Source organism: Phyllostomus discolor, chromosome 2 (genome assembly GCF_004126475.2).
Source record: "Phyllostomus discolor isolate MPI-MPIP mPhyDis1 chromosome 2, mPhyDis1.pri.v3, whole genome shotgun sequence".
NCBI lineage: Eukaryota > Metazoa > Chordata > Mammalia > Chiroptera > Phyllostomidae > Phyllostomus > Phyllostomus discolor.
This window is the reverse complement of record NC_040904.2, coordinates 7,456,514-7,480,386: the sequence shown is the minus strand read 5'-3', so window position 1 is coordinate 7,480,386 and position 23,873 is coordinate 7,456,514. Positions and strand designations below refer to the sequence as shown.

The window sequence follows — 23,873 nt, the reverse complement described above, 5'->3', positions numbered from 1 at the left end:
TACCTGCTGTCATTTTCAGCTTTCCCCCCCGCCCCCCCAATAAAAAGGGCATCAGAGAAATGTCTGTTAGAAAGAGTTTAATACAGATGGATGGGGTGTGACTCCTACAGCATGCATACACATGGTACTAATGGTCCCAAAACATCGCGTGAGTGAGAGGTTGTGGAAAAGAAGCAGGAGATAGCCCTTCTATGGAGCTCGCGGGTGCTGGTCTCTGACACAGACATGGAGAGTGCCTGGGAAGATGACAGACAGCCTCCACCCAACCTAAACTACATCCTTCGTGAGGGTGGGCCCTTGAGTCTCATGCGAGAGACCGAGTGGCTCATCACAGCTTCCTAGGAGGTCGTGGGTGACTAGCAAAGGTATAGCTCTCGGGGAGAGGAGTCACGGAGACGCGGGCGGGATAGGGCTCAACTTAACTGGGGAATTTGGATAACTCCTGCCGAGCCTTTGTCAGCCGTACAAGCTGCTCCTTCAAGAACTTCCTCTTGTCCCTGGTGTCACTGCGCTCTGTGAGGAGCAAGTTGTAGTTCTCCCTGTCCTGCAGCAGCTGCAACATGGCGTTGTTCAGCTTCTGGCCGAACGACCGGAGCATGAAGAACTGGATGATCAGGGGGATCTGGCTGGACAGGTGTTTGCTGGCCTCCTGGAAGGAACAGTTCCCAGAGGGGCTGAGGGGGCATTGGGAAGGAGAGACTCCCTCTTCACCACATGAGCACCAGGAGGGGCCTGGACCTGGCGGGTTTCAATCCCCTGTCCTCAGGGCAGCAGGGGACGCCCCCCCCTCCCCAGAGGGCAGAGGGCACCAGCCCGGACTCAAGGGCAAGCTAAACTCCCACTGGCTTGTCCTTATGATTAAAGGGTTATTGCTGACAGAAGAGGGTAAAACATGCTCCAAAAAGGTAAATGGACAGAGTCCAAAAGTATACTTCCAAATTATTTACAACTCTGCCCAAAAGACTTTTTATGACTTAAAAAAAATCAACACTGAGATTATTTAGCAGAACAGAGGCTAAGCTATCCAAAGTCACAGAAAGGAGCCCTGTGAGTTCTGTGCAGGTTGAACGGTCATTTCAACCCTTCCTTCTCTCCCCCGCCCCCCAGTCCCATGTGTCAGTGAAAACATTCTCTTCCCCAAGACCTGTGTTCTCTCAGGAAGCTAATACATACTCGCACGTAGCAAGCACTGTGACGTCTCTGTGCCTCAGTTTTACTTTTCTATAAAATATTAGCTCTGGGCTTCATGGGATGATTAAAAAAGTTCAATGAGCTAAAAGATAAAAGTTTAGAAAGTCACCAGGTATGGAATAAGCACTCAGTGAATTTAATCCAGAGGGTTAAATTCCCATCCTGCAAGATGGACAGGGCACATATGCTACATGTTCTAGAAGGGAAATTAGCCAGGAGGGTGGCCTGTTCCCAAACTGAAACAGAGGAAAGAAGAGAAGGGACAGGCTGACAGGAGGCATTTAGGAGGGACCCTGGGGGCCACAGGCATTGAAGTCTGATGCTGGAGAACAGACACAAGCCGAAAGGGGTGGTTAATATCTGGATGACAAAGTCAGGCACCTGAAGTATCTTTTGAGCCTTCTGGTACCAATATGGCTGCCAGAGTCATTTCCTCATTCTTCTGGAGATCATCCCAACCATCAAAGTTTGGGTGGAAGCAGGAGATAGGTACCCTACAAGCCCTGACCCACATGTAATAAGAACAGTGGCCATCAGGCAGAGCCACCTGGGAGGAGGGGACGGAGGACGGGTAGAAAGGGAGTAGCATGTGTCAGATTCCTGAAGGGGATCTAACTGGGGAGCAAGGCTGGAGGTAGGAGCTCCCCCTGGCTGGCACCAAGTTGCTGCCACACAGAGACTCTCACAGATGGGCCGTGTTTGCACGAAACTCTCTTTGGTAGCTGGGAAGACATTTTTAAGTGGTGAAAACCAGCTCCTCTGGACCTCTCTCCCATGCCCACAAGGACACTGGGCACATCGCTGACCCAGGGAAGTCCAAGCCATTTAATGATGCACGTGCTGGAGATAACGGCTCCAAATGTGCCTGTCATGGACTCTGCGAATGCATTAACTCCCACTGCAAAGGGGAGGGGAGGCTGCAGGTGGATGGAAGATTGCTAATCAGCTGACAGCAAGACAGGCATCGTCTGATCCTGGATTATCTGGTAGATCCAATACAAAGGAGGGAGGCACACAGAAGAGTCAGAGGGACGTGTGACTATAGAGCAGGAGAGATGCCTACATTTTGGCTGTGGAGATAGAAGAGGGGCCATGAGCCAAGGAGCTAGGACACCCCTAAAAGCTGGACCAGGCAAAGACACAGCAAGGGCCTCGAGAGGGAACACAGCCCCGCCCACAGCTTGATCTGAGCCGGTGAGAATCACGCTTAATGGGGAAGAGTGGCTGGCATTCCTGTTCCAATTGGTGGCAAGACAAGGCCGCCTATTCGTTTCACCGCTGTTTCAAGTTGCACTAAAGGGACCCGAGAAGGCAAGAAAAGGAAGCTGGAGGTTCAGGAGTGGAAAGGGGAGGGAATGGCCAGCTCCCACCAACTGCAGGGGGCTGAGCGTTCACTGGGAAAACTCCGAGCTGCAAACGGAGGAAGAGTGGAAGGGAAGACTTATTCTCGAGAAGGACAGAGCTGAGAACACACGCAGGAAGAAACTGCAGGAACAGGCACAGTCTGCACAAGGAGGAAGCTCCACACTTCTGAGCCCTTAGGAATGGAAAGACCCACGAAGGTCTCGGACAGGAAGAGTTACGGTCGTGAAGGCAACCACTCTCGCTCTGCAGACCTACAAGGTGAGTGTAACCCTAGTGAGAGTGCGAACACTCATTTTTCCAGAAGGAGCAGGCCGAGTCCACTCTACAATTTACATCAAAGCCGAAGCAGACAAGAACAGCAGGGCAACCTGCACAGAGGGGCGAGCGCCAGCCGCCGCACGCCCACGTCCATGGCAGCACCCTGCGGAGCGGTGCCAGGCTGGGCCGGTGTGATGGGCACGGAGTGCGGAGACGAACGTGGGCCGTCCGGACCACGGACTGGGATGCTACGTGAAAAGGGAGGGAATGCTGACACACGCCGGCACGAGCGGGAACCTTGAGAACGTGATGCTGAGTGAACTGAGCCATACTCCAAAGGACAAATGTCCTAGGGGGTCCCTGACAGGAAAATTCGTGGACTCAGAAAGTAGGGCGGTGGGGGAGAGGGATGGGGAGTTCGTGTCTAATGGGAACGAAGTTGCAGTGTAGGAAGATGAGGGAGTCAGGAGGTGGGTAAGTGTGGTGGCTGGCTGGCTGCGCAGCCGTGTGAGTGGGCTGAATGCCACTGAACCACGTGAGGTGAAACAGTTCGAACGGTAGATTTTATGTGATGCATATTTGACCACAATATACGAAAAAAAATGGGGGAGCCACGGGGATCCCTTACTGGACTGGAGAATTGTATAAAGACCTACTGATGAATCATGTCGATGCTGACTCATGAATAGTAAACAGAGAGGGCAGAATTCAGGATCTGGAAAAAGACCGACATACACAGGGAGAGAGTGTGAACAGGTGTACTGCCCACCAGTGGGGACAAGAGATACTCTTCAGTGACAGTACTGGGACAGCTATTAGCCATCTGGAGCGAGTCTCCTTCCTGACACCCAACAATTCCACAGGGATTGAAGGTCTAAATATGGAAGTTGAAATGCGTTACTTGAAGAAAATGACTTTTTATAACACTCAGAGAGACAAAGTCCTTTCATAGTAGGACAGAGAGCACAGGAGCCCCAAAAAAGATGACTCTGAAATCCCACCCGCAAATCTAGAAAACTTCAGCACGGTCTGAAACCACATAAACCAAGTCAGAGGGCAAATGACGAACTCACAGGGTTTGCATCACGGCCCTCCAGGGGCTAGCCCCGCTCTGTAGAAAGAGCCCTGGCTAGCCCTGGCCCGGTGCGGCTCAGTGGGGTCGAGCATCATCCCGCAAAGAGCAAGGTCGCCAGTTTGATCCCCAGTCAGGGCACGTGCCTGGGCTGCGTGCGGGTTTGGTCTCAGCCAGGGCTCGCACAAGAAGCAGCCGATCGGTGTTTCTCTCCCTCTTTTTCTCCCACCCTTCTCCTCTCTCTAAAAATAAATAAAAATTTTTAAACATGAATCGTCTTGAAAGAAAAAAAAAAGAAAGAAAAGCTCCGACTAGAGGGACAGTTCACGGAACAGGAGGCAGAAATAAAAGTATCTCATTGCAACAAGAGAGACGCAAATGAAAGTGACAATGAGATACCATTGCTCACCTATCCTACCATCCAAAACACCCAACAGTTTCAGGAAAGACTAAGTTGGCGAGTGTGGGAGGAGAGAGGCCTTCCACAGGTGACACTCATCAACATAAAGCAGGTGCTCTCCTCGCCCCAGCTGTGACGGTCACTTTCACGCATCAGCTGGGCCAGACAGATAATGCCCAGGCGTCCGATCAAACGCCCACCGAGGCGTTCCGTAGATATGCTTATCATCTACAGTCGGATGGCTTTAATAAAGGAGGTTATCCTCGATAAGGTGGGTGGGCCTCATCCAATCCGCTGAAGGCCTCATGAGCAAAATAGCAAGAAATCCTGCCGGCAGACAGCAACTTGAACTCCTGCCCAAGAATCTCCAGCCTGCCTTTCCCGCCTCGTCCAGCCAGCCCCCACAATCCATGAGCCAGGGCCTCAAAACGCATTTCTTCATCCGCGGGTATGTCTTACTGGCTCCGTTTCCGAGGCGCAACCCTGACTAACACACCAGGAACCTCCTTCTTCCTCCGGACACGTGATATGCAACCGCGACTCTTCACTGCAACGCCCCTGCGCCAGCCAAAGGCTGGAAACGAAACGACGTCTGTTAATGGGGAAACGGCTCGGTAGGCTAGTACCTCCATAGGACGGGAGACTCAGCCCCCGTGGAAGAACAGGGCGTCTCCACGCGAACTGAGGTGGAACGCTCTCCAAGGTACAGCCAAGGAAGCATGAAGCGGATCGGCACACACTGCTAACCTCGGTGTGAAAACAGTCTGCATACGTGCACGGGTTGCACACACACGTCGGCTGTCCCGCAGGGGAGCTAGAGACACTGGAGGACTGCTTCTGCCGCCTCCGGGGAGGGGACACGGCGGGTGGGAGACCCACTTGGCGCCGTCCCTCACTCTCGTCGTCGCATTGTGCGCGCGCATTACCTCCCCTCACAGGTTCTCCGAGGCAGGCGAGAGAGGACAGGAGGTAAGCTTGGCTGTAGGAGAAGCCGAGGCGCACCGTGTCCTTCTGCCCTGGCCTCCACGGGCTCCGATCCCAAGTGCGCCCCCTGCCGGGGCTTGTGGGAAACGCAGCTCGACTCCTGGGACTCAGCCTCGCAGCTCAGAGCCTCAGGGCGTGGTCTCTCTCCTGCAGCACGGCACTCCCCTGGGAGCCCACTACACGCGCAGAATCTCGGCCCCACCTCAGACCTGCGGCCCACCCCTGCATTTCAACAAGGCCCCAGGAGATCAAGTTTGAGAAGCACTGCCTTCGGCACACGAAGGGTGGAAGGATGGACACACTCGGTGAAGCAAGAGATTCCTACTGGCTTTACCTGACCAGAGTTTCACGTATCAGAGTGGTTCTCACTGAGGTGTGCTCAGCTGAGCTGTGCAGCCTTCCCGGGATGAATCAGATGACCCTTCCTAGGACTGCAAATACGGAGTAGCCACCAAAGCACGCATCTCCACGAGGAGCTTCCACGTGGCGAGCCACCCTCGTCACCCACTGCCGAGCTACGGGACGTCCACGCACGCACCCCACTGCACGGTCGCTAGAAACCTGTGAGGGGAGACCCTTGTACGGAGAAGAGAGCTGAGGCTCGGAGAGGTTAAGGAACTCGGCCTGGGCCAGACAGCCAGTCAACAGCAGACGTGAGCGGCTGGCTCTAAGCCACAGGGCCCTGTCATCATCCAAGGTGAATGGTTTCCACGGAGCATAACAAAGGGCTGAGAAACAGAGCCGGCCAGCGGGCACCTTAAAGAGACGGTAAGACAGGAAATGAGACCAAAACCACCTTCTGAGGCATGCGCAGACTCACCTGGTGGTAGGCCCACAGGTGTTGGTGGATCTCATCGAGGAAGCTTTGGGAAGACTTCTTTTCGGAAGGCATGCTGGAGGATTTCGTCTTTTCTTGTTGCAATTCCGTCTCTCTGATCTTCCTTAACCAAGTCTGATACTCGTGGTCTTGGCAGTAGATGATCTGCTCCATCTGGAACTGAAGTCGGATGCACTTCTCAGCCTCTTCTTCTTGTTTCACCTTAATGTCTTCGATGTTGGCCTGACACACACGAGAAACAACAGCACTTCCCTCGAGAGATGAACCACTGTGTCCTGGGGAAAAGGGCCCTATGCCAAGTCCACGGAGAGCCTGCAGGATCTCCACCTCGGACTGAAGCAGCACATTGCTTGGGGGAGGCCTTCCGCACCCCACCCTGGCTTATCCCAGACAGGGTCTCCACCCCACGGACGGCCATAACCACCCGGAGAGGCTGGGCCACTCGTGCAGCCAGACCCCTGGTCCCCAGAGCCTGAGAACCCGCAGGGCTGTGTCTTAGGGCCTGCGTGGGCCAGCTCCTTCCCGCCTTTCACGGGTTTTCTCCTCCGAGGAGGCGTGTGTCTCCGGCGGGGAGCTGGCTCGCTGGGGTTCGAGGAAGGGCGGATTTGAGCGAGTCAGTCCACGTCTCTCTCTTTGTTTTTTTGTTTATGGGATTCAGAGAAATGGCTGCTGGAAAGTCAGGGAGCTCTTCCACGCAGAAAACATCCGAACCCCACCCCCACCCCACCCCCACGGGCCTCACTGAGTGCCACGGTGCCAGGCGTGGCCTCACAGCCTCCTAAGGAAGCCACTCGCGCCGGCAATTTGCGGACGGGGTGCTGGAGGTGCAGGCAGCCTCCGGGACACGGCCCCGGACCTCCAGCATGTGTGGGGCAGAGCCGGCCCGCCCGTCTGTGTGTGTGTGTGTGTGTGTGTGTGCATGGTGCTAGGGGCTGAGTGTGTGTGTTCCCCCAAAGCCATATATTAGACGCCCAATTCCAATGTGATGGCGCCATGTTCTGTCATGTACAACGCACACTTTTTAGCCCACATTTTTTAGGGAAAAATAAGGATGTGCATGACGCATGGGTATATCGATTACACACCACAGGTACAGTAATCCTGTGTATAATGCGCACAAAGCCACGGGCACGCGTGATACACGGCAAAATGCGGTATCGGGGGGTTGGGAGGCTTTGGTGGGCCTAGGTCCCGAGAATGGAGTCCTCACAATTAATGGGGTTAGTGCCTTCATGAAAAGAGACACCACAGGTCTGTCTGTCTCTGTCTCTCTCTCTCTGAGTCTTTGCTTTTAATCAGAATTCCCTGCTCATATGGTCAGTAAGATCCACCAATAAGCTTCATGATTTGATTCTCAAAATATATAATAAAATTGCAATGCTCTTAATCCAAGAAATCTATTTTCTCGTGTCAGGATTAATCATCATCATTTTTTAAAAATAAACAACGGTCGGTTTTACCTTGCAGACTTTGAGGAAGTTGAAAAATTCCTCATAATTTTTCTTGGTGACATCTGAGAAGGCAACGTGGACTATTTCTGACGAAAGAAAGACCAAAAAAAACAGAGTCTGTAGAATCATTCATCATCCTTGCAAGCTGCACAAAGTAAGAGGAAGAAACTGGCGGGGAAGAAACGCCCCGCCCTCCACCCTCGCCCCGCCCTCCACCCGCGCCCGGCCACCTGCCCCCACCTGCACCGCTCCCCTCCCGGAGAGAGGCATACTTTTTTTTTTTTGCTCAAGAACTCCCTAGAAGAATTTTAAAACCCAAATGTCCCCTGGCATACTCATTTGACAGGCAAAGTTTTCATCCCAAGTACAAATAGTTGCCAAGAAGAGAATTTCTGGAAAGTTATAAATGTATCAATATTTTGTAGTGAAACCTTACGTCATGGTTTCAAATTTATCAATGAGATCAACATGTCGACATTATCTATTTGAAAATACAGGAACAAGCCCTGGAATCAGAAAATTTACAGTATTTTTATTTTCAAAAACTGTATTTCCATGGGACTTCCTCGCAGAATTTTATCCTGAGATGACGTACAGTGTCTTTATGCTTGAAAATCTTTGATTGACTTCACAGCTTATCTTTCTAAAACAGAAGTTTACACACACACACACACATATATGTTTTGAAGCTACTTCTATGACTATAAGGCTCTTAGCACTGCGTGTTTTCTTCAGGAATGGATAAAGACAGCACAGCTGGCTGACACAACACAGTGTCTGATTTTGGCATAGAATTATTGAGCCGAAAGGTAAACCTTCATTAGAAACACATGGTCTAATGAGCCGTCACGAGGCCCTGACCGGCGTGCCTCAATTGCTTGGGGCGTCACCCCCCAGATGGAAAGGTCACCAGTTCTATTCCCGGTCAGGGCACAGGCCTGGGTTGCGGGCTCAGACCCCCCTTGGGGGGACATACGAGGGGCAACCCATGGATGCTTCTCTCCCACATCGATGTTTCTCCCTCTCTGTCTCCCTCCCTTCCCCTCTCTCCAAAAATAAATAACTATTTTTTAAAAGGAGCCATTATGAGGCCATCCCCCAGTAATGCACGAAGGATTGTTACTTATTGCTCAAGTGAGGCGGTTGGAGCCTGCGTGGGGCAGTGTCTGCCGAGGAGTGGACGGACAGAGGAGATCTGGTGACGCCCCAGAAGCCAAGGAGCAAAGCACGTGAAAAAGAGGGCGGTCGGCACCATACACACTGCATTTGTCCTCATGGGCTGCGGACAGCGTCCCATCTACACGTGACAAAGGAAAGACCACCCAAAGAAGACCCCAAACACTCGGAGATTTCAAACAGGCAGAGTATGCTGAGACTGCAAGGCGGCCACAGCAGGGGAACAGAGTGGAGGTGTTACGTCCTAAGAAATATGTGTTTGGGCCTGGCTGGCGTAGCTCAGTGGACTGAGTGCGGGCTGGGAACCAAAGTGTCCCAGGTTCGATTCCCAGCCAGGGTACATTCCTGGGTATGCAGGCCATAACCCCCAGCAACCGCACATTGATGTCTCTCTCTCTCTCTCTCTCTCTCTCTCTCTCCTTCCCTTCCCTCCCTAAAAATAAATAAATAAAATCTTAAAAAAAAAAAAAAAGAAATACGTGCTTGGTTTTTGCCCCTGGTTCCTGGCACGGAGTTGCTAGATCCCTTGGGATTTCCTGCGGGGATAGGAGCATCTCTCGTTCTGAAGAGGGGACTCGGGGTGGCCCAGCACAGCTTCAGGGTGGAAGCTGGAGGCCAGGAAGAGCAAGCGTTGATCAGAAGCCTGGAACTTTTCAGTCCGGCCTTCTTCCTCCCTCCCCAGCCTCGGGGGAGACGGAGGGGCAGGCAGGAGGGAGGAAGACCGAGTTAACAACCACTTATGCCTACGAGATCCCTGATCGTACCGCCATCAACACTCCCACATGACAGGGCTCGGAGAGCATCTAGGTCAGTGACACAAATACATGCCAAGAGGGCGGTGGCCTCCTAGTCCATGGGGTCTGCACTTGGGGATACCTCCGGGCCTTGCCCTAGGCACCTGTTCCATTTGCTTGCTTTGTGATCAATCCCTTACGACAAGTCAGTCAAGGTAAGTAAAGTGTGGTCCTGGGTCCCGTGAGCTGTTCCAGCAAATTACTGACCCTGGGGAGACTCCTGGAAGTCCGACTTGCAGAGGACAGGCGGCTGCCGCCAGAAGTGGGGCAGTCCTGGGGGAAGGGAGCGAGCCCTTAGGCTGTGGGTTCTGTGCTGACCCCGGGGGAGTTAGTGCCAGAACTGAACTGAATTGTGGAATGCCCAGTCGATGTCCAGGGAATTAGAGAGCTGGTTGGATTTGGAACAAAAATCATATAAAACGGAGCCACTTTAAAATGGAGAAACTGCCTGCCACGTCTTACGCCTCAAACTTTGGGATGTTACAACAGGCAAAATAACCTTCGGACTGGGCCTAAGGCAACATTATGAGCTCAAGGACTGTTTGCAAGGATAATAAGCAAGCAGATACAATGATGACAGCCCTGGAAATTAGAAAACATTGTTTTGAATTAGCACCACTACGTTATATTACATTATCTGCACTGACAGCCACGCCTTCCTTCTACGGATGTAGCTGTCCCCCCTCGTTTCTCCTCAGTACCCCTGGCCTTTGCCTCCTAATCAGAACACTATCGGGGCTCCCGCTTGAATCAATGTTTCCAGAATAGCTATTCTTCTGTTTGGAACTCAAATAAAATAACGTTGCCTCTCACGTTGGCGTTTCACTTTTAGGTTAACAGGTTCTTGGTATTGGAAGACACCCCAGGGGAGGAGGCTCAGAAGGCTGGCGCTGTCCTCAAAGAGAAAGCAAGGACTCACTGGTTACGTTGTGCAGCATGTCCAGAGCTGGCTCTTCCAAGGTTTTAAGTTGCTCTCGAACAAGGTTCTCAAATGTCTTGTAATTCACAAATCCTGGCAGCTCTCTGCCACGATGCCGATTTTCAAACTCTATGATCTTGTTCACAGTTTTCTGATAACCTAGCATCAGACAGAAGAGGTCGGAATTATTTTACAAAAATAACATGGCATGTTTTTTTTCTCAACACAATCCTACCCTTCTGGACTTTCTGAAAGCACAGAGGAGCAAGGGAAAAAGTCAAAGCTGATTTGCAAATCGAAAATGATCAGGGGTTGCAACAAAGAAACAGATCTCCACATCCTTCTCCTTGCTCACCTGGAGCTGGCAAGGACAGAGACAGGGTGGAGTGCCAGAGAGCGGTGAATGCAGACAAATTCTGAAAAAAAGGTACTTGAGTATGAAATGTCACACATCCAGTTTGGTTTTTATCAAAGCCATTGTATCATAATAGAATATTGGGACCTGCGGTTCCTTTAGAAAGTAGGACGGGCCCCTGCCAGTGTGCCTCAGTTGGTTGGACATCGCCCCGCCAACCCAGAGGACGCCGGTTCGACTCCTGGGTCGGCACACCTGCCTGGGTTTCGGGTTCGGTCCCCCGTTGGGCACGTGTGGAAGGCAACAGGTCCATGTTTCTCTCTCTCACCAGTGTGTCTCTCCCTCCCCTCCCCTCTCTCTAAAAATTTTTTTTAAAATTTGTTTTACAGTAGGATTGACCATGAACACCATCTGGAATCTGCCACACGTCACTTCTTCGTGTGCTTCCCCTGAGTCGGGAGTATTTATAGGTCAAAGGGGATGACCGAGGACCTGGGCCTATGACCTCCCATTAATGCGATCTGGTAGCACTGTTTACTAGATACAAACCACTTCACGTGTTCTTTCTACTTTTGAAATTCTTTTTCCTCTCAATGCACTGGATTGCGGAGAACACCACCCCCCCACCCCGGAGAGAGTATTTGGCAGGGCTCTGGGCCCTCTTTTTGAAGCACTCACCAGGGATGGCAGCCTGGGTACCCTTTCTCGGCCAGGAGATATTGTCTCATCAAAAAAAAAAAATGTAGTGTCACAGGTTCGATTCCCAGTCAGGGCACATGCCTGGGTTGCAGGCCATGACCCCCAGCAACCACACATTGATGTCTCTCTCTCTCTCTATCTCCTCCCTTCCCTCTTTAAAAATAAATAAAATCTTTAAAAAAATGTGAACTACAGTTCCTATATTATAAAATGCACTCGATTTGAGTGCACAATTCAGAGGCTTTTAGTATATTCGCAGCCGTGAGGTCATCGCCTCTCTCTAATCCTCCGAAATTCCCATCGTCTCCAGAACCCCGTCCTGGCCAGCGGGCGCTCCCCACCTCCCTCCCTCCTCAGCCCCTGGAAACCACAGATCCCCTTTCTGCCTCTGTGGGTCCGCCTACTCTGCACAAGTCACATGAATGGAACCCCACAGGCAACACGTGGCTTTCGGGGGTCTCACTTCTCTCACTTAGCATGAGTCTTCAAGTTTCCTCCATGCCGTGGCCTGCATTAGGGCTTCATGCCTTTCCGTGGCTCAGTGATGTTCCATTGCACAGGGCTATGGTGTGACAGGGAGAAGACGGCCGGCTGTACACCGAGGAGAGAGGCCTCAGGAGGAACTAACCCTGGCCACACCTCGCTCTTGAACTTCTAACCCCCAGCATTGGAAGGCAAGAAACTTCTGTTGCTGAATAAGAGAAGCCAGCCTCCGGTGCTTTGCTATAGCAGCCCTAGCAGACCAACACCCCTGGATCGGCTCTGTTTTCTTTATTCAATCATCAGCTGATGTTCTTGTTTTTGTGGCTCTTGAAATTTCTGCCCAGACAATGCAAATTTTGCTCGAACATGTTTTCATTCTCTTGCGTGTGTGTATATATATATATATGCCCACTACTGGAGCTGCTGGCCCACGTGCTTCGTGAGGAACTGCCGCAATGTTTCTCAGAGCAGTCGCACCGCCGGCGTTCCCCCCCGCAGTGCAGGCATGTTCTCCTCCGTCCACACTCTTGCTGACCCCTCTCATCTGTCTTTCTGATGACAGCCGTCCCGTACCTGTGAGGGGGGATCCCATTCTGGGCTGGGCTTACGTCTCTCCGACGGCTAATGATACTGAGCTTCTTTTCACGTGCTCACTGGCCACCTGCATGTCTTATTTTTGGAGAAAATGCCCGTTCCAACCCTTTGTCCGTCTTTAAATCCGATCCTTTGGCTTTGTGTTCTTTACACAGTCTGGGCACTAGAACCCCATCAGAGCTATGATTTACAACTCTCTCCTCCCATTCTGTGGGTCACCTAAACACACACACACACAAATTTAATTTTGAGGAAGTCCAATTTGTCTACTTTTTCCTTTGTTGCTCATGCTTCAAGGCATCCTACCTAACAAACCATTGCCCTGGAACACCCCCGGATCACGAACATTTAGCCCTGTGTCCTCCTGAGTTTTATAGTTTTAGCTCTTGCGTTTTAGTTCCTGATCCATTTTGAGCTACTTTTTGTAGAGGGGGTGAGTCAGGGGTCCAAATTCTCTTGCTGGTGGGTGTCCAGTGATTTGTAACTGATACTTGGCTAGGAGGAATTTAGCATTTTAAAAAAAAAAGGAGCTCTTTCCTCACAGGCCACACACTATAAACACTGGTGCCATCCCACGGAACATGCCGGCCGAGCAGCCCACGAGGGGTTGGCCGGAATCAAGCTCTGTGCTCCTCTCCGAGAAACGGGTGAAAAAAGTCTTTTCCTCGAGTGAAAATGCGCATGGCAGGGGTTCAACCCTCTGCCCTGTTGATGGCGAGGGACCACCCCAGAAACGAGCCTCCCTGGCGTTCTCCATCCGGCACACTGTTCCACATCCTGTCCCATCCTCCGGCCCCCTCCGCCAGGGAACAGATGGACTCCAACGTGTGGCCCAGAGTTGTGGAAAAATTTAATTGTACGATATATTTTCCCACGTGTGTCACTCCAAGCCGAGCACTGTCTAGCCGGAGCTCTGCCCAGCTGAAGTAAATGATGGAACCCCACCATTGTGCCTGAATAAAAGCACAATTACCAGACCGTTTCTTTCGGCTGCTACAGCTTTCTCATTGGCCAACACAGGATTTTCTCTAGGTTCCTTGAAGTGTTAAAAAGTAAATTTCAGACCACATGTTCTACCTTTTTCAGACTCTGGAGGATTTAATGATGTAAGGGTGGCCCCACCCCCTTTTTTTATTGCTGTGGCTACAAAGTCCACTGAGATACAGGTCCCACTTCAAGACCTTGGCCAGTTAGTCAAGATCCATCTGGGTCATGTCACCATTTGCAACGCAAAGAGCGTGACACACAGACCACGAAGACCCAGCTGCTTCTTCTAGAAGCCTCTATCAAGGTCCTCTGAAATAAATGCTCGCTGGCTCCAGGTCCGTGCTGTGGAACAGAGCAAGCGTGGCTCTGCCATCACTAACGCCTCCTGCCCACCGCCCTTACCAACTGCACCCCCGCCTCCCCGGCCCCCCCCCCCCACTTCAGCCCCACACGCCAGGGTGGCAGTGGCACCTGGCACTCACTCTTCTGGAAACTGGCATGAACCTTTTGGCTCCATCGGCAAAACTCATTCCGGATTTTGTTGAACATCCGAGTGTCACCCTCCTCCACGAACTCCTCCCCGTCTATTAAAGTGCGGATGTCCTCATTAAATGCTTTGATTTTCTGCAAAGGAGAGATGTAAGTGGAGCTATTGCAAATGCAGGCGTTGAGAGGGATAGGAGGTCGTGTGTGGGCTGAGGGTGGGTGAGTCATTCTTTGCTGCCTCTGGGCCACTGTGCGGTGATGGGAAAGGAGAGGCTCGGCCACCAGGCCACCCCACTCTCCACGGACCGCCTTCAGGGTCTCGGGGGAGTCTCATGATGAAGTGTCAAAGGGCAATGGGACCGTCCACCCTGTACACCCCACCCCACCCTGCCCTCTGTCCATCAGCTCCGGCCCCTTTCTGCTGCACAGTGGGCAGAAGGAGAAAGAAGTGCATAGGGCACCCGGCCCCTTGCACATATCCCACGCACGATCCTCCGACGTGACGAAACGAGCAATACTCACTTCAATCAGAAAGATCATTTTTTCACCTTCTTCTTCCGGGATGTCCGTCCCACACTTCTGTAAATCCTCTGTAACTTTCTCCTTCTTCTCCTTTATTTGGTTTTCTAACTTGGGCAGAGATTTCTGAAGAAGATAGAGAGACAAGATCTTGGAAATACATCAATGTGAACAGGGAATGAAAAAGAAGGTCCCAGGCTTCCTTCTGAAGGTGCAAGGCAGCTGAGCAGTACATTTGACCTCCTGGCTTCCTCTAGAAAGACTTGCCAGAAGGAGGGAGGGCACTGTTACCCGCCCCCCGACCAGGCCTGCCCGCTGCCCTGCACCCGGGCCGAGAGCTGCAGAGCCATGCCGAGAAGACCACTCTGCGCGGAGGGATCCCAGGCCCTGTGAAAGCAGCGCAACGAGCCGTTCCTTGCCTGACCCACTAACACGAACTCCGCAGGGAGGTTAGAGAGAGCCATGTGCCTAGCGGGTCCTGAAGAAAGTGGCAGTTGCAACAATTTGAGATTCAGCAACTTGTATGTTGTTTAGACACGAAGAGTCATAGGGACTTCTGACCCTAATGACATGGTTGGTTGCATGTGCTGGCTCCGCCTCCCGCGGGGCAAACATCGGAAAAACACTGGCTTTTCCGGCACAAGCACCCCTTTCGACGTGCCAGTCAGCTGGCAGGGAGCTAACGGACACTCGGAAGCCACAGCCAGGTGACAGGGAGCGCTCAGGAATGCAAGAGGAAAGCCAGGTTTGGCCCCAAGGGCGTTTGTAGGGGAGCAAACGTGAGCTCCCCGTTCAGGGGAATGGACTTGGTGCCGAGGCGAAGGAGACACGCCCGTGGGCTTGCTCTAGGTAGGAATCTCATGAGTGAGTGCCGTCTCTCTACACAGAGCTGGGACCCCAACAGCTGGGTTCTCACGGTAAGGGAGGCACAACCCTACCCGCCAGCCTGCCTGCAACACCAGAACTCTGGGGACATGTCGGGTGTAGGGGGAGAGAATCTCCACAGGGAAGCCAGCCCTCAGACTGGTTTGCCGCCCAAATTCACACTCGCGGAATGGTCCCCCCAAACCTCAAGCTAAAAAGCTAAAGCGGTTCAAGCCAGGAGCCCCTCCAGGTGTCTGGAGAAGCAAATGCTGCCTCTCTCCGAATATACCCCATTTGAGTGCAAGCTTCCATAAATATCCACAGGCCACGTTCCGAGAGAGACAGGCCCACAGTCCAAAGTCCAGCCCAGGTCAATGTGGGCAATGACCAGCAACACCCAGCACACCGGGATTCTGACACTGGACTCATGAAGGTCAAGATACAATGGAAGTACGTGCATAGACATTATTTTAAAAGGACTGCAAGTGGGAACAAGCAAGAGACTTCCAGACAGATCGGAAGAGAACCAGAAAAGTTTAAGATGCGAAACACGATCATCACAATGACCAAGACAGGAGGGTAGTGGTCGGCGATGAGAAAGGAAAGGTGAGTGCCACGCTGAGAAGATTCTGATTTCTAATTCGGCCAAGTGGGTCCAGTCTATCAGCACCCCACTTAATGTGTGGTCTCTGACAAGCACCCCCACACGAGCCAGGCCCTCTGCAGACACGGAGGACTCCAGGCTGATCCCAGACCCACTGCGCCGGGGCCTGGGCCCACACAAAGCCCCTGGGGAACTGCCTGTGCGCACTGGCATCCCAGCCATCCCCACGGCCCCGCTGTGTGTCAGTAGGAATCTGCCCAGGGAACGGCCAGCTCTCTGCACGCTTACACAGATGTGTTCGATGAGCTCCGTGGTCAGTCGCTCCGCCAGGCAGGGCACCGTGGCTCTTCCCTCCTTGAGGAGTTCCCTGCGGGAGGAGACAACATGCCCGTCCGTCCCGGTGCAGCCGCAAGACGCCGGTCTGCTTTGTGCTGCTGGGGAGGCCACAGCGGCCCCGCCGACTTCCGCCCGGGCAGAATGTCCTGCAGCTGGAGCCCCATCGGTGCTCGGAATTGAATCATACAGAACTGTGGCATTTTGGTAGATTTGGATCATTCAACAATGGCATAGAACATCCCCTTCTAGCGGACACGTCAAGTGCGTCTTTACAAAAATACAGTCACCTATTAGAGGTTTTCATCACACACACACACACACACACACACACACCCTCCTGTGTGTAGGGCAGGTACTGGGTGGGCCAAATGTTCATTTGGTTTTTCCGTACGATGGCTCTAATAGCGCGTAGTCGTCTTTAACTTCGTTTGACACAATTCTGTTAGACTGTATGGTGACAGCTGTCATATCGGCGTGCATTTAAAAAAGCATCAAAACCGCCCTGGCTGGTGTAGCTCAGTGGATTGAGCGTGGGCTGGGAACCAAAGTGTCCCAGGTTCGATTCCCAGCCAGGGTATATGCCTGGGTTGCAGGCCATAACCCCCAGCAACCGCACATTGAAGTTTCTCAGTCTCTCTCTCTCTCTATCTCCCTCCCTTCCCTCTCTAAAAATAAATAAATAAAATCTTAAAAAAAAAGCATCAAAACCGATGAATTTTTGTGCAGTGTGTGGAGGAGGTGCCGTGACTGATTGACTGTGTCCAAAGTGGTTTGTGAAGTTTCTTGGTAGTACGGAAATTTTGCCCAAATAATTCTTTGCCGTGGCGCTGTCTCATGCACTGGAAGATGTTTAGCAGCACCCCTTGGCCTCTACCCACTAGAAGCTAATAGCAGAAGAGAGCTGGCATACTCAACATATCGAAATCAGTGAAGTTATTGGTGAAAATAACAAATGCGTCTTTTATGGAAAAAACGAACCCGACTTTTTGGCCAACCCAATATAAAAATAGATATATAATGCATGTTGGTAGAGGGCTTCATGAAAATACATTGACCCATATTGGCCTAAGGTGTGTGGAGGTACCCTGAGCCGGGGACACGCCCTTACCCCCCCCCCCCCCCCCCCCCCCCCCCGAGACGAGAGCGGAAGCAGACCACGGCTGCCTGGCGGAAGGAAGCTCACCCCTGTTCTCGCCCTCCACAGACCTGCGTGCCCAGAGTGCATTACAATGGGGCTTTGGCGCTGTAAAGCACTCTTTAGCGTAAAAGGCAGGGACACCCTGGGCAGGCTGTGTTGTGAGATTCCACGCAAACCTGAGTTTCCCTCTCCACACCTGTCCACTTGTCTGTCTAGTGATTGGAAAGCACACATCACAAGGGATTTACCATTTTAACTGTTGTGAAGTGCATGGTGCAGGGGTATCGAGCCTGTTCACATTGTTGCGCAACCATCCCCGCCATCCATCTCCAGAACTTCCCATTTTCCCCAACTGGGACTCTGTCCCCCTGGAACGCTGACCCCCACCCACCCTTCTGTCCTCTGTCTCTGGGAAGAGGACCATCCCAGGGGCCTTACAGAGATCACACAGTGCTGTCTCTCTGTGCCCCGCTCACTCCACTCAGGACAACGTCCTCAGCGTTCACCCACGCCGCAGCAGGTGTCGGAACGCCCTTCCTGTTTAAGGCTGATGTTCCGGCAGACGGATAGACCACATCTGGTTTATCTGCCGATGGGCACGGGCATTGCTTTACCTTCTGGCTTTTGTAAACAGCGTCACTGTGCACAGTGGTGGGCAGGGGTCTGCTTCCACACGGGTCAAGCCCAAACAAGGCCTCTCCACGGGCTTCCGGAAGAACCGACTATAATAATGTCAACGCCGTGCGTGGGGCTCCACCTGCTACCCATGCGTGCACACAGGGGCCTCAGCACCCCGCAAGCACCTTTTCAGTGGCATCCTCCCGGCCCGGTACCCACCAAAGGGCCTCGAAGACACGGTGCGCCGGCAGGCTCCCGGCTGCAGGGGAGGAGCCAGGCTCCGCCTTTCCCGCCAACTGTGCATCTCCTCAGTATTTTCAATCTAACCAATTTACCAGTCTTCCCCCTGCCTTTTTTTTTTTTTTTGAACAAAAAATTGCCTTTGGCATTAGGGTTAGAAAGATCTTTAGACCTTGGGATTCTAAACTCTAGGCTTCCATGGGTGTTGACTTTGCTGTAATGTGTTCAGTAAGGACATGATTTTATTTTTCCCCTAAATATTAAAAAAAAAATTTCCATGCCACTGATGAATAATCACACTGACACGGCCCATGGGTTTGAAATGCCACATTGATCATTTATCACATGCATGCATCTGGGTCTATTTCTAGGTTTTCTACTCTTTTCCTCTTCTATTGTATTTACGTCTTTATCCCGGTTCCAGCACCATACTGTTTAAGTCGCTGTAACGAGTTCACTCTTTAAATTTGATTTTTCAAAAGTTATTATTATTTCTTTTTTTACCATGCATGTGAATTCCTCCAGTACTCTTCCAGGCAAACCCCATGGTCATTGTCAAGGAACAAACACACTCACACACACACACACATACCCCAGTTACCTGCTTTCAGAGAGCAGCAGTTTTCCCCGGGGAGGACCTTGGGAACACAGAGCCTGCCGTACCTGTACTGTGGGTGTGCCTCGAAGAATTCCTTCTCCTTACACAGAGCGCTGGCCAGGCTCATCTTGCCCCGGATGTCCTGTTGACCCCGGCACTTGACGATCATGTAGCCCTTCTTCAGGTGGAAGACGAGGTTTCGCACCACGTCCACTACCTTGTCTTCCGTGCCTTTGTCCACCAGGTCGGGCTTTGTCAGGATTCCTGTGAACCAGAGCTTTTCGATTAGAGGACACGCACAGCCTCACGGGCGTGAGAAGTAGACAGCGCACTCCGCTGGGGGAGAAGAGTCTCGGGTCCATGCTTGCCCACCCCCCACCCCCCCGCCGACCTTGCTGGGGGGCAGGCAATAGGGCCTGTGGAACCCAGACACCAGGTACAGAACTTTCCATCTTCCCCGCCTGACACTCTGTCCCCATCAAACACTAACTCCCCACTTTCCCCCTGCCAATCCGCCCCTGGCACCCACCATTCTCCTCTCTGCCTCTGTGAACCTGACCCCTGTAGGGACCTAAGAGACGTGGTATTTGTCCTTTTGTATCTGGCTTATTTCACTTCGCAAAATGTCTTCAAAGCTATCCATGTTGTGGCATGTGTCACAATGTCCTTCCTTTTCTTCCACCTCAAATCCGTGAACTGACGTAATGATTTTCTGTTTCGGACCCACCCCCTGAGCTCACCTGCTTTTATAAGCAGGTAGACAAGCGCTATGAGCCAACAAGGGCCAACAAGGGTCCATCGGCCCTGTGTCGTCTAGTCTCAGCGGGCACCAAACTGGACATCTTAGCAGTTCTCGTCTGCTAGGGGAGACCCTCCACCCTGCGTGAGTGCCCACAAATGTGCATTTGGATTCAAGGGACACATTTCCCAAATCAGACCACCTAGCATTTTCGGGTTCTTCCCTCTTCTCACCTATGGTCCTGTCTCCCTCGGGGTCCACCTCCTGAGCCATTCTCAGCGCCTCTGTGGTGGCGATGTCCACGTTGCAGGGGACCACCACCAGGTTGATGGTCTCTTGCCTCTGGATGTACTTCCTGATAAGTGTCTTAATCTGTAAAAAAAAAAAATATGAGAGGGTGTGAGAGTTAAGATGGGCGCTAACCTTGAACCTGCTTTAGTACCCCTGGGGACTTGGAGTCCCAGGGGTATTTCCCTCCCACCCAAAATGAGCCCACGGCACAAGCCGGGTGGCACTTCCTGAGCCAGAGTTACGAAGAACTGAGTTCTTTGTGGCAGAAAGAACTCTGAGGTCGGGAAAAACCAAGGTTTTCACTCATTAACCATCTTCTAAAACCTCCAATCTGATGAGTACAATGAAAAGCAAGATGCCACAGGAGTTGACTCTTCCCTAAATCATTTACCCACAGGATGAGAGTCATCGATACGGAAACATCATTCTATTGTTTCTAATCCTCTGTCTTCCCATGTAAGACCTTCCCCAATACATGCCCGTTTAGATTTGCCACAAAATGTGACTCAAGCCAAAAATGAGTCACTGCACAAAACACAGAGCGTCTAAAACATATCTCCAGTTTTGCCTCACTCTCTCCAGAGAAGCCCCCACTGGACTGGGTGGAGAAAATTGTAACCGTCATGTGCTCCAGATTCCCCACGCGCCCCTCCTTATGTCCGCCCTTCAGCCTCAGCCCTGGACGCACTGTTGTTCTAATCGAATGCAGCCTCCCTTCCCCCCGAGTCCAAGGTCAGGATGGAGCCTGAGATGTCACCTGATACTCGATGTCAGGTGGCTGGTTGCCCACAGGCACCCTGGTGATGCCAGGAAGATCTATGAGGGTCAGATCTGGGACGTGCGGGGAGCTGACTTCCAGGCTGATGAGCTCGTGACTGATCCCCACACCTTCCCCAGCCATGAGATTCTGGGCTAAAGAGAAGGAAAAAAAAAAGAGAAACCTAGCCCTTAGGAGGAAAGTTGCTCATTATAGCGAATCCACTGAAAGCAACACCTACCAGCCACTTGTGTACCTTCCCCAAATGACTGAAAAGCATGTGACACACCAGGGAGAAATGAGAACCAATGAGGAAAATGATCTATCCATTTCAGTCACACTTAGCAGCAACCAACGGTGTCGCTCCTCTGTCTAGATCAACTTCAAGCGTGATTTCTCCCTTTGGATGTTTCAAATTGATCAAAGGATCTCTGTGGTTTATGGTTACTGAGTCCTGCCACAGATTAGTGGACACGAGGATTCTGTAAACACATCTATTCTGCACCTGGAGAAAAAGGCCCACCCCCGATTCCTCTCCATCAGGTCTCTGGAATGGAGAAGCCCTTTAATTAAAAAAAAAAAAAAGACTCGCCCTGGCTGGCGTAGCTCAGTGGATTGAGCGCGGGCTGCGAACCAAAGTGTCGCAGGTTCGATTCCCAGTCAGGGTACATGCCTGGGTTGCAGGCCATGACCCCCAGCAACTGCACATTGCTGCTTCCCTCTCTTTCTCCCTCCCTTCCCTCTCTAAAAAATAAATAAATAAAATCTTAAAAAAAAGAAATATAAACACAGATTGGTAGATGAACTACTTTAAAAAAAAGACTCAATATTTGGAGACAAGCTTTAAATGTTAAAACTCATATTATTCTTATATTCTTTGTAAGTTATTCACCTAACTCACATACAAAGCAATATATTCCTGAGGTCAGATTCTGTCCCCAGGCACTGGTCTTAACGAGGGAAAAGCAGAGAAAACACAAGGGAGCTGGGGCCTGATGGACCAGGAGGGAGAGAGGGCGGGAGAGAGGGAGGGAGGGCTGGTTCCCAAGGGTGCAAGGCAGGCCCAGGAAGGAGAGAGCCACAGGCAGACCCCACCCACATCACGTGGTCTGCCCTGACACCTAAACAGGTGAGGAGGAGTGAACACGGGTACTCACACTTGCTGATTTCCTTCTCTACCTCTGAAGGCGAGGAAAGGTTAATCTCGATGTCCTTGTAGCTGATCTTGCCTGTCCACTTCTCTTGACTCTTAAGTTTTTTCAGTTTCAGCACCAGGGGGCATCTTGTCACAATACCTAGGAGACCATGGGCACGTCAGTTGCATGCTCTGCTCTTAAACGTCCTACGTGGCGGCCTTAGACCAGCGGATCTCAAAGTCCTGTGCAATCTGGGGAACTATGTACACTGCAAACATTCGTTTCATCAGAGCGTGCCTGATGCCTGGGGTGGCCTCCGGAATGTGCACTTCGAATGGGCATGCGTGGTGGTTTTGGCTCCCAAATGCATGAAAGCCACCACTTTAAGTTCCTCACGTCGTCCCAGCATTTTCCTGAGCCAGCAGCTCGGGGAGGAGGCAGCAACATGTGCAAACAGCCTCCATCGGCCCCCAGTGCACATGCAGCTCCCGTCAGGAAAGCACACTGCTCCCCCCAGGCCTCCTTACGGGAATCTCCTCCCAGACCTCACCCATCATCCACCTCCAGAGCATGTCAAGACCCATCTCAGGTCTGCCCGCGTCCTCTGAGCCCTCGCCGATAGCCTTGGCCTTGTGGCTCAGACAGCACCGCTGACCAGAACGCCAATCTTTCCCTCCCAGACAGACAGAGGGTCTGCTCTTGGGAGGGGCTCAGGAACGATGCACAGAACTCTGGGCTGGGGACCCCTGTGCATTGACTGGAGACCTTCCACAAACTGCAGGTTACACAAAGATGAGTAGGGAGCGAGTGCTAAGGACCTAACTGGGTCCCCCTCAAAATCTACATGTTGAAACCTCAGCCTCCGATGTGGCTGTATTTGGAGAGAGGGCCCTCTTTCGAAGAGGTGATTAAGGTCAAAGAAGGGCAAAGGGTGGGGCCCTAACCACTATGACTGGCATGCTTATAGAGAAGAGAAAGAGACACCACCCATGTGCACACACAGAGAAAAGGCCACAGGAGGACGCAGAAGACAGTCATCTGCACGAGGAGAGCGGCCTCGGGAGGAACGAAGCCTGCTGACACCTTAATCTTGAGCCGCCAGCCTCCGGAACTGGGAGATTCTGCAGGCTTCTGTTACCTAAGCCCCCGGCCTGTGCTCATGTGTGACGGGAGCTGGGGCTGACTGACGGGGAGGGCACCTGCTCACCGCTGCCCCTGGGGAGGGCGACGCCCGACAGGGCCTCCAGCACGGAGCTCTTGCCCGAGCTCTGGTCCCCGATGACGGCGATGGCGGGCAGGGCCAGGTCCTGCTCCACGCCCAGGGCCCGCAGGGAGTCGATGAGGTCGATGCAGGGGCGCACCTTCTCCTCGTACTGCCTGCACAGGCGGTTCTCGAGCTTCTGGAGAAAGCAGAATCAAGAGAACGGTGGCATGACTTGCAGGTCCTGTGGCATCCAAGATGGACAGTGTCCACTGGCCCCATACACAGGTTATTCAGGCTACCAAACACAGTGAGAGAGGAAGGGGGAAAAAAAATCAAAGAAATAATAGATGAAAATTTCCCAGACTTGATGAAAACTACAAACCCAAAGGTCCGAGAAACTCAATGAATAAGAGACATAAAGTAAACGACATCGATCTAGTCCAACTGCTCCAGACCAGCGATACCGAGAAAACGTTCGAAGCAGCCGGAGAACGGCACGTTGCGTACGGAGCGGCAGAGATGTCAGCCGATTTCCCACCAGAAGTCATGCCAGTGAGGAGACAGTGGAGCCACACTTTCAAAGGGCTGAACACACCTTCTAACCATGGAGCGGAAGGAAAGGCGTGTTCAGGCGCACCAAGGGTGAACAAAGCCATCACCGCCAGGGCCGCACCACGGGAAACGCTCAATTCCCTCCAGGGGAAGGAAAACGGCGATGAATGGCGATCTTCATCTACACAGAGGAGTCTGCACCAGACATGGGAACTACTGCACTTT

General features: G+C 52.1%; 1 protein-coding gene across 1 annotated transcript in view; it reads right to left on the bottom strand.

The window, feature by feature from the left end:
- Positions 1–60: 60 nt before the first annotated feature.
- Positions 61–23,873, bottom strand: part of MX1 (MX dynamin like GTPase 1) — a 29,619-nt gene continuing 5,806 nt past the window's right edge. The window contains exons 3-14 of the mRNA XM_036017449.1: positions 23,100–23,292; positions 21,914–22,051; positions 20,757–20,911; positions 19,942–20,080; positions 19,035–19,233; positions 16,328–16,406; positions 14,575–14,697; positions 14,049–14,190; positions 10,449–10,607; positions 7,569–7,645; positions 6,091–6,330; positions 61–649 (exon numbers count right to left, since the gene is read on the bottom strand). Of these exons, the coding sequence (XP_035873342.1) occupies positions 419–649; positions 6,091–6,330; positions 7,569–7,645; positions 10,449–10,607; positions 14,049–14,190; positions 14,575–14,697; positions 16,328–16,406; positions 19,035–19,233; positions 19,942–20,080; positions 20,757–20,911; positions 21,914–22,051; positions 23,100–23,292 (1,875 nt within the window). The 3' untranslated portion in view covers positions 61–418. The remainder of the gene's footprint in view (positions 650–6,090; positions 6,331–7,568; positions 7,646–10,448; positions 10,608–14,048; positions 14,191–14,574; positions 14,698–16,327; positions 16,407–19,034; positions 19,234–19,941; positions 20,081–20,756; positions 20,912–21,913; positions 22,052–23,099; positions 23,293–23,873) is intronic.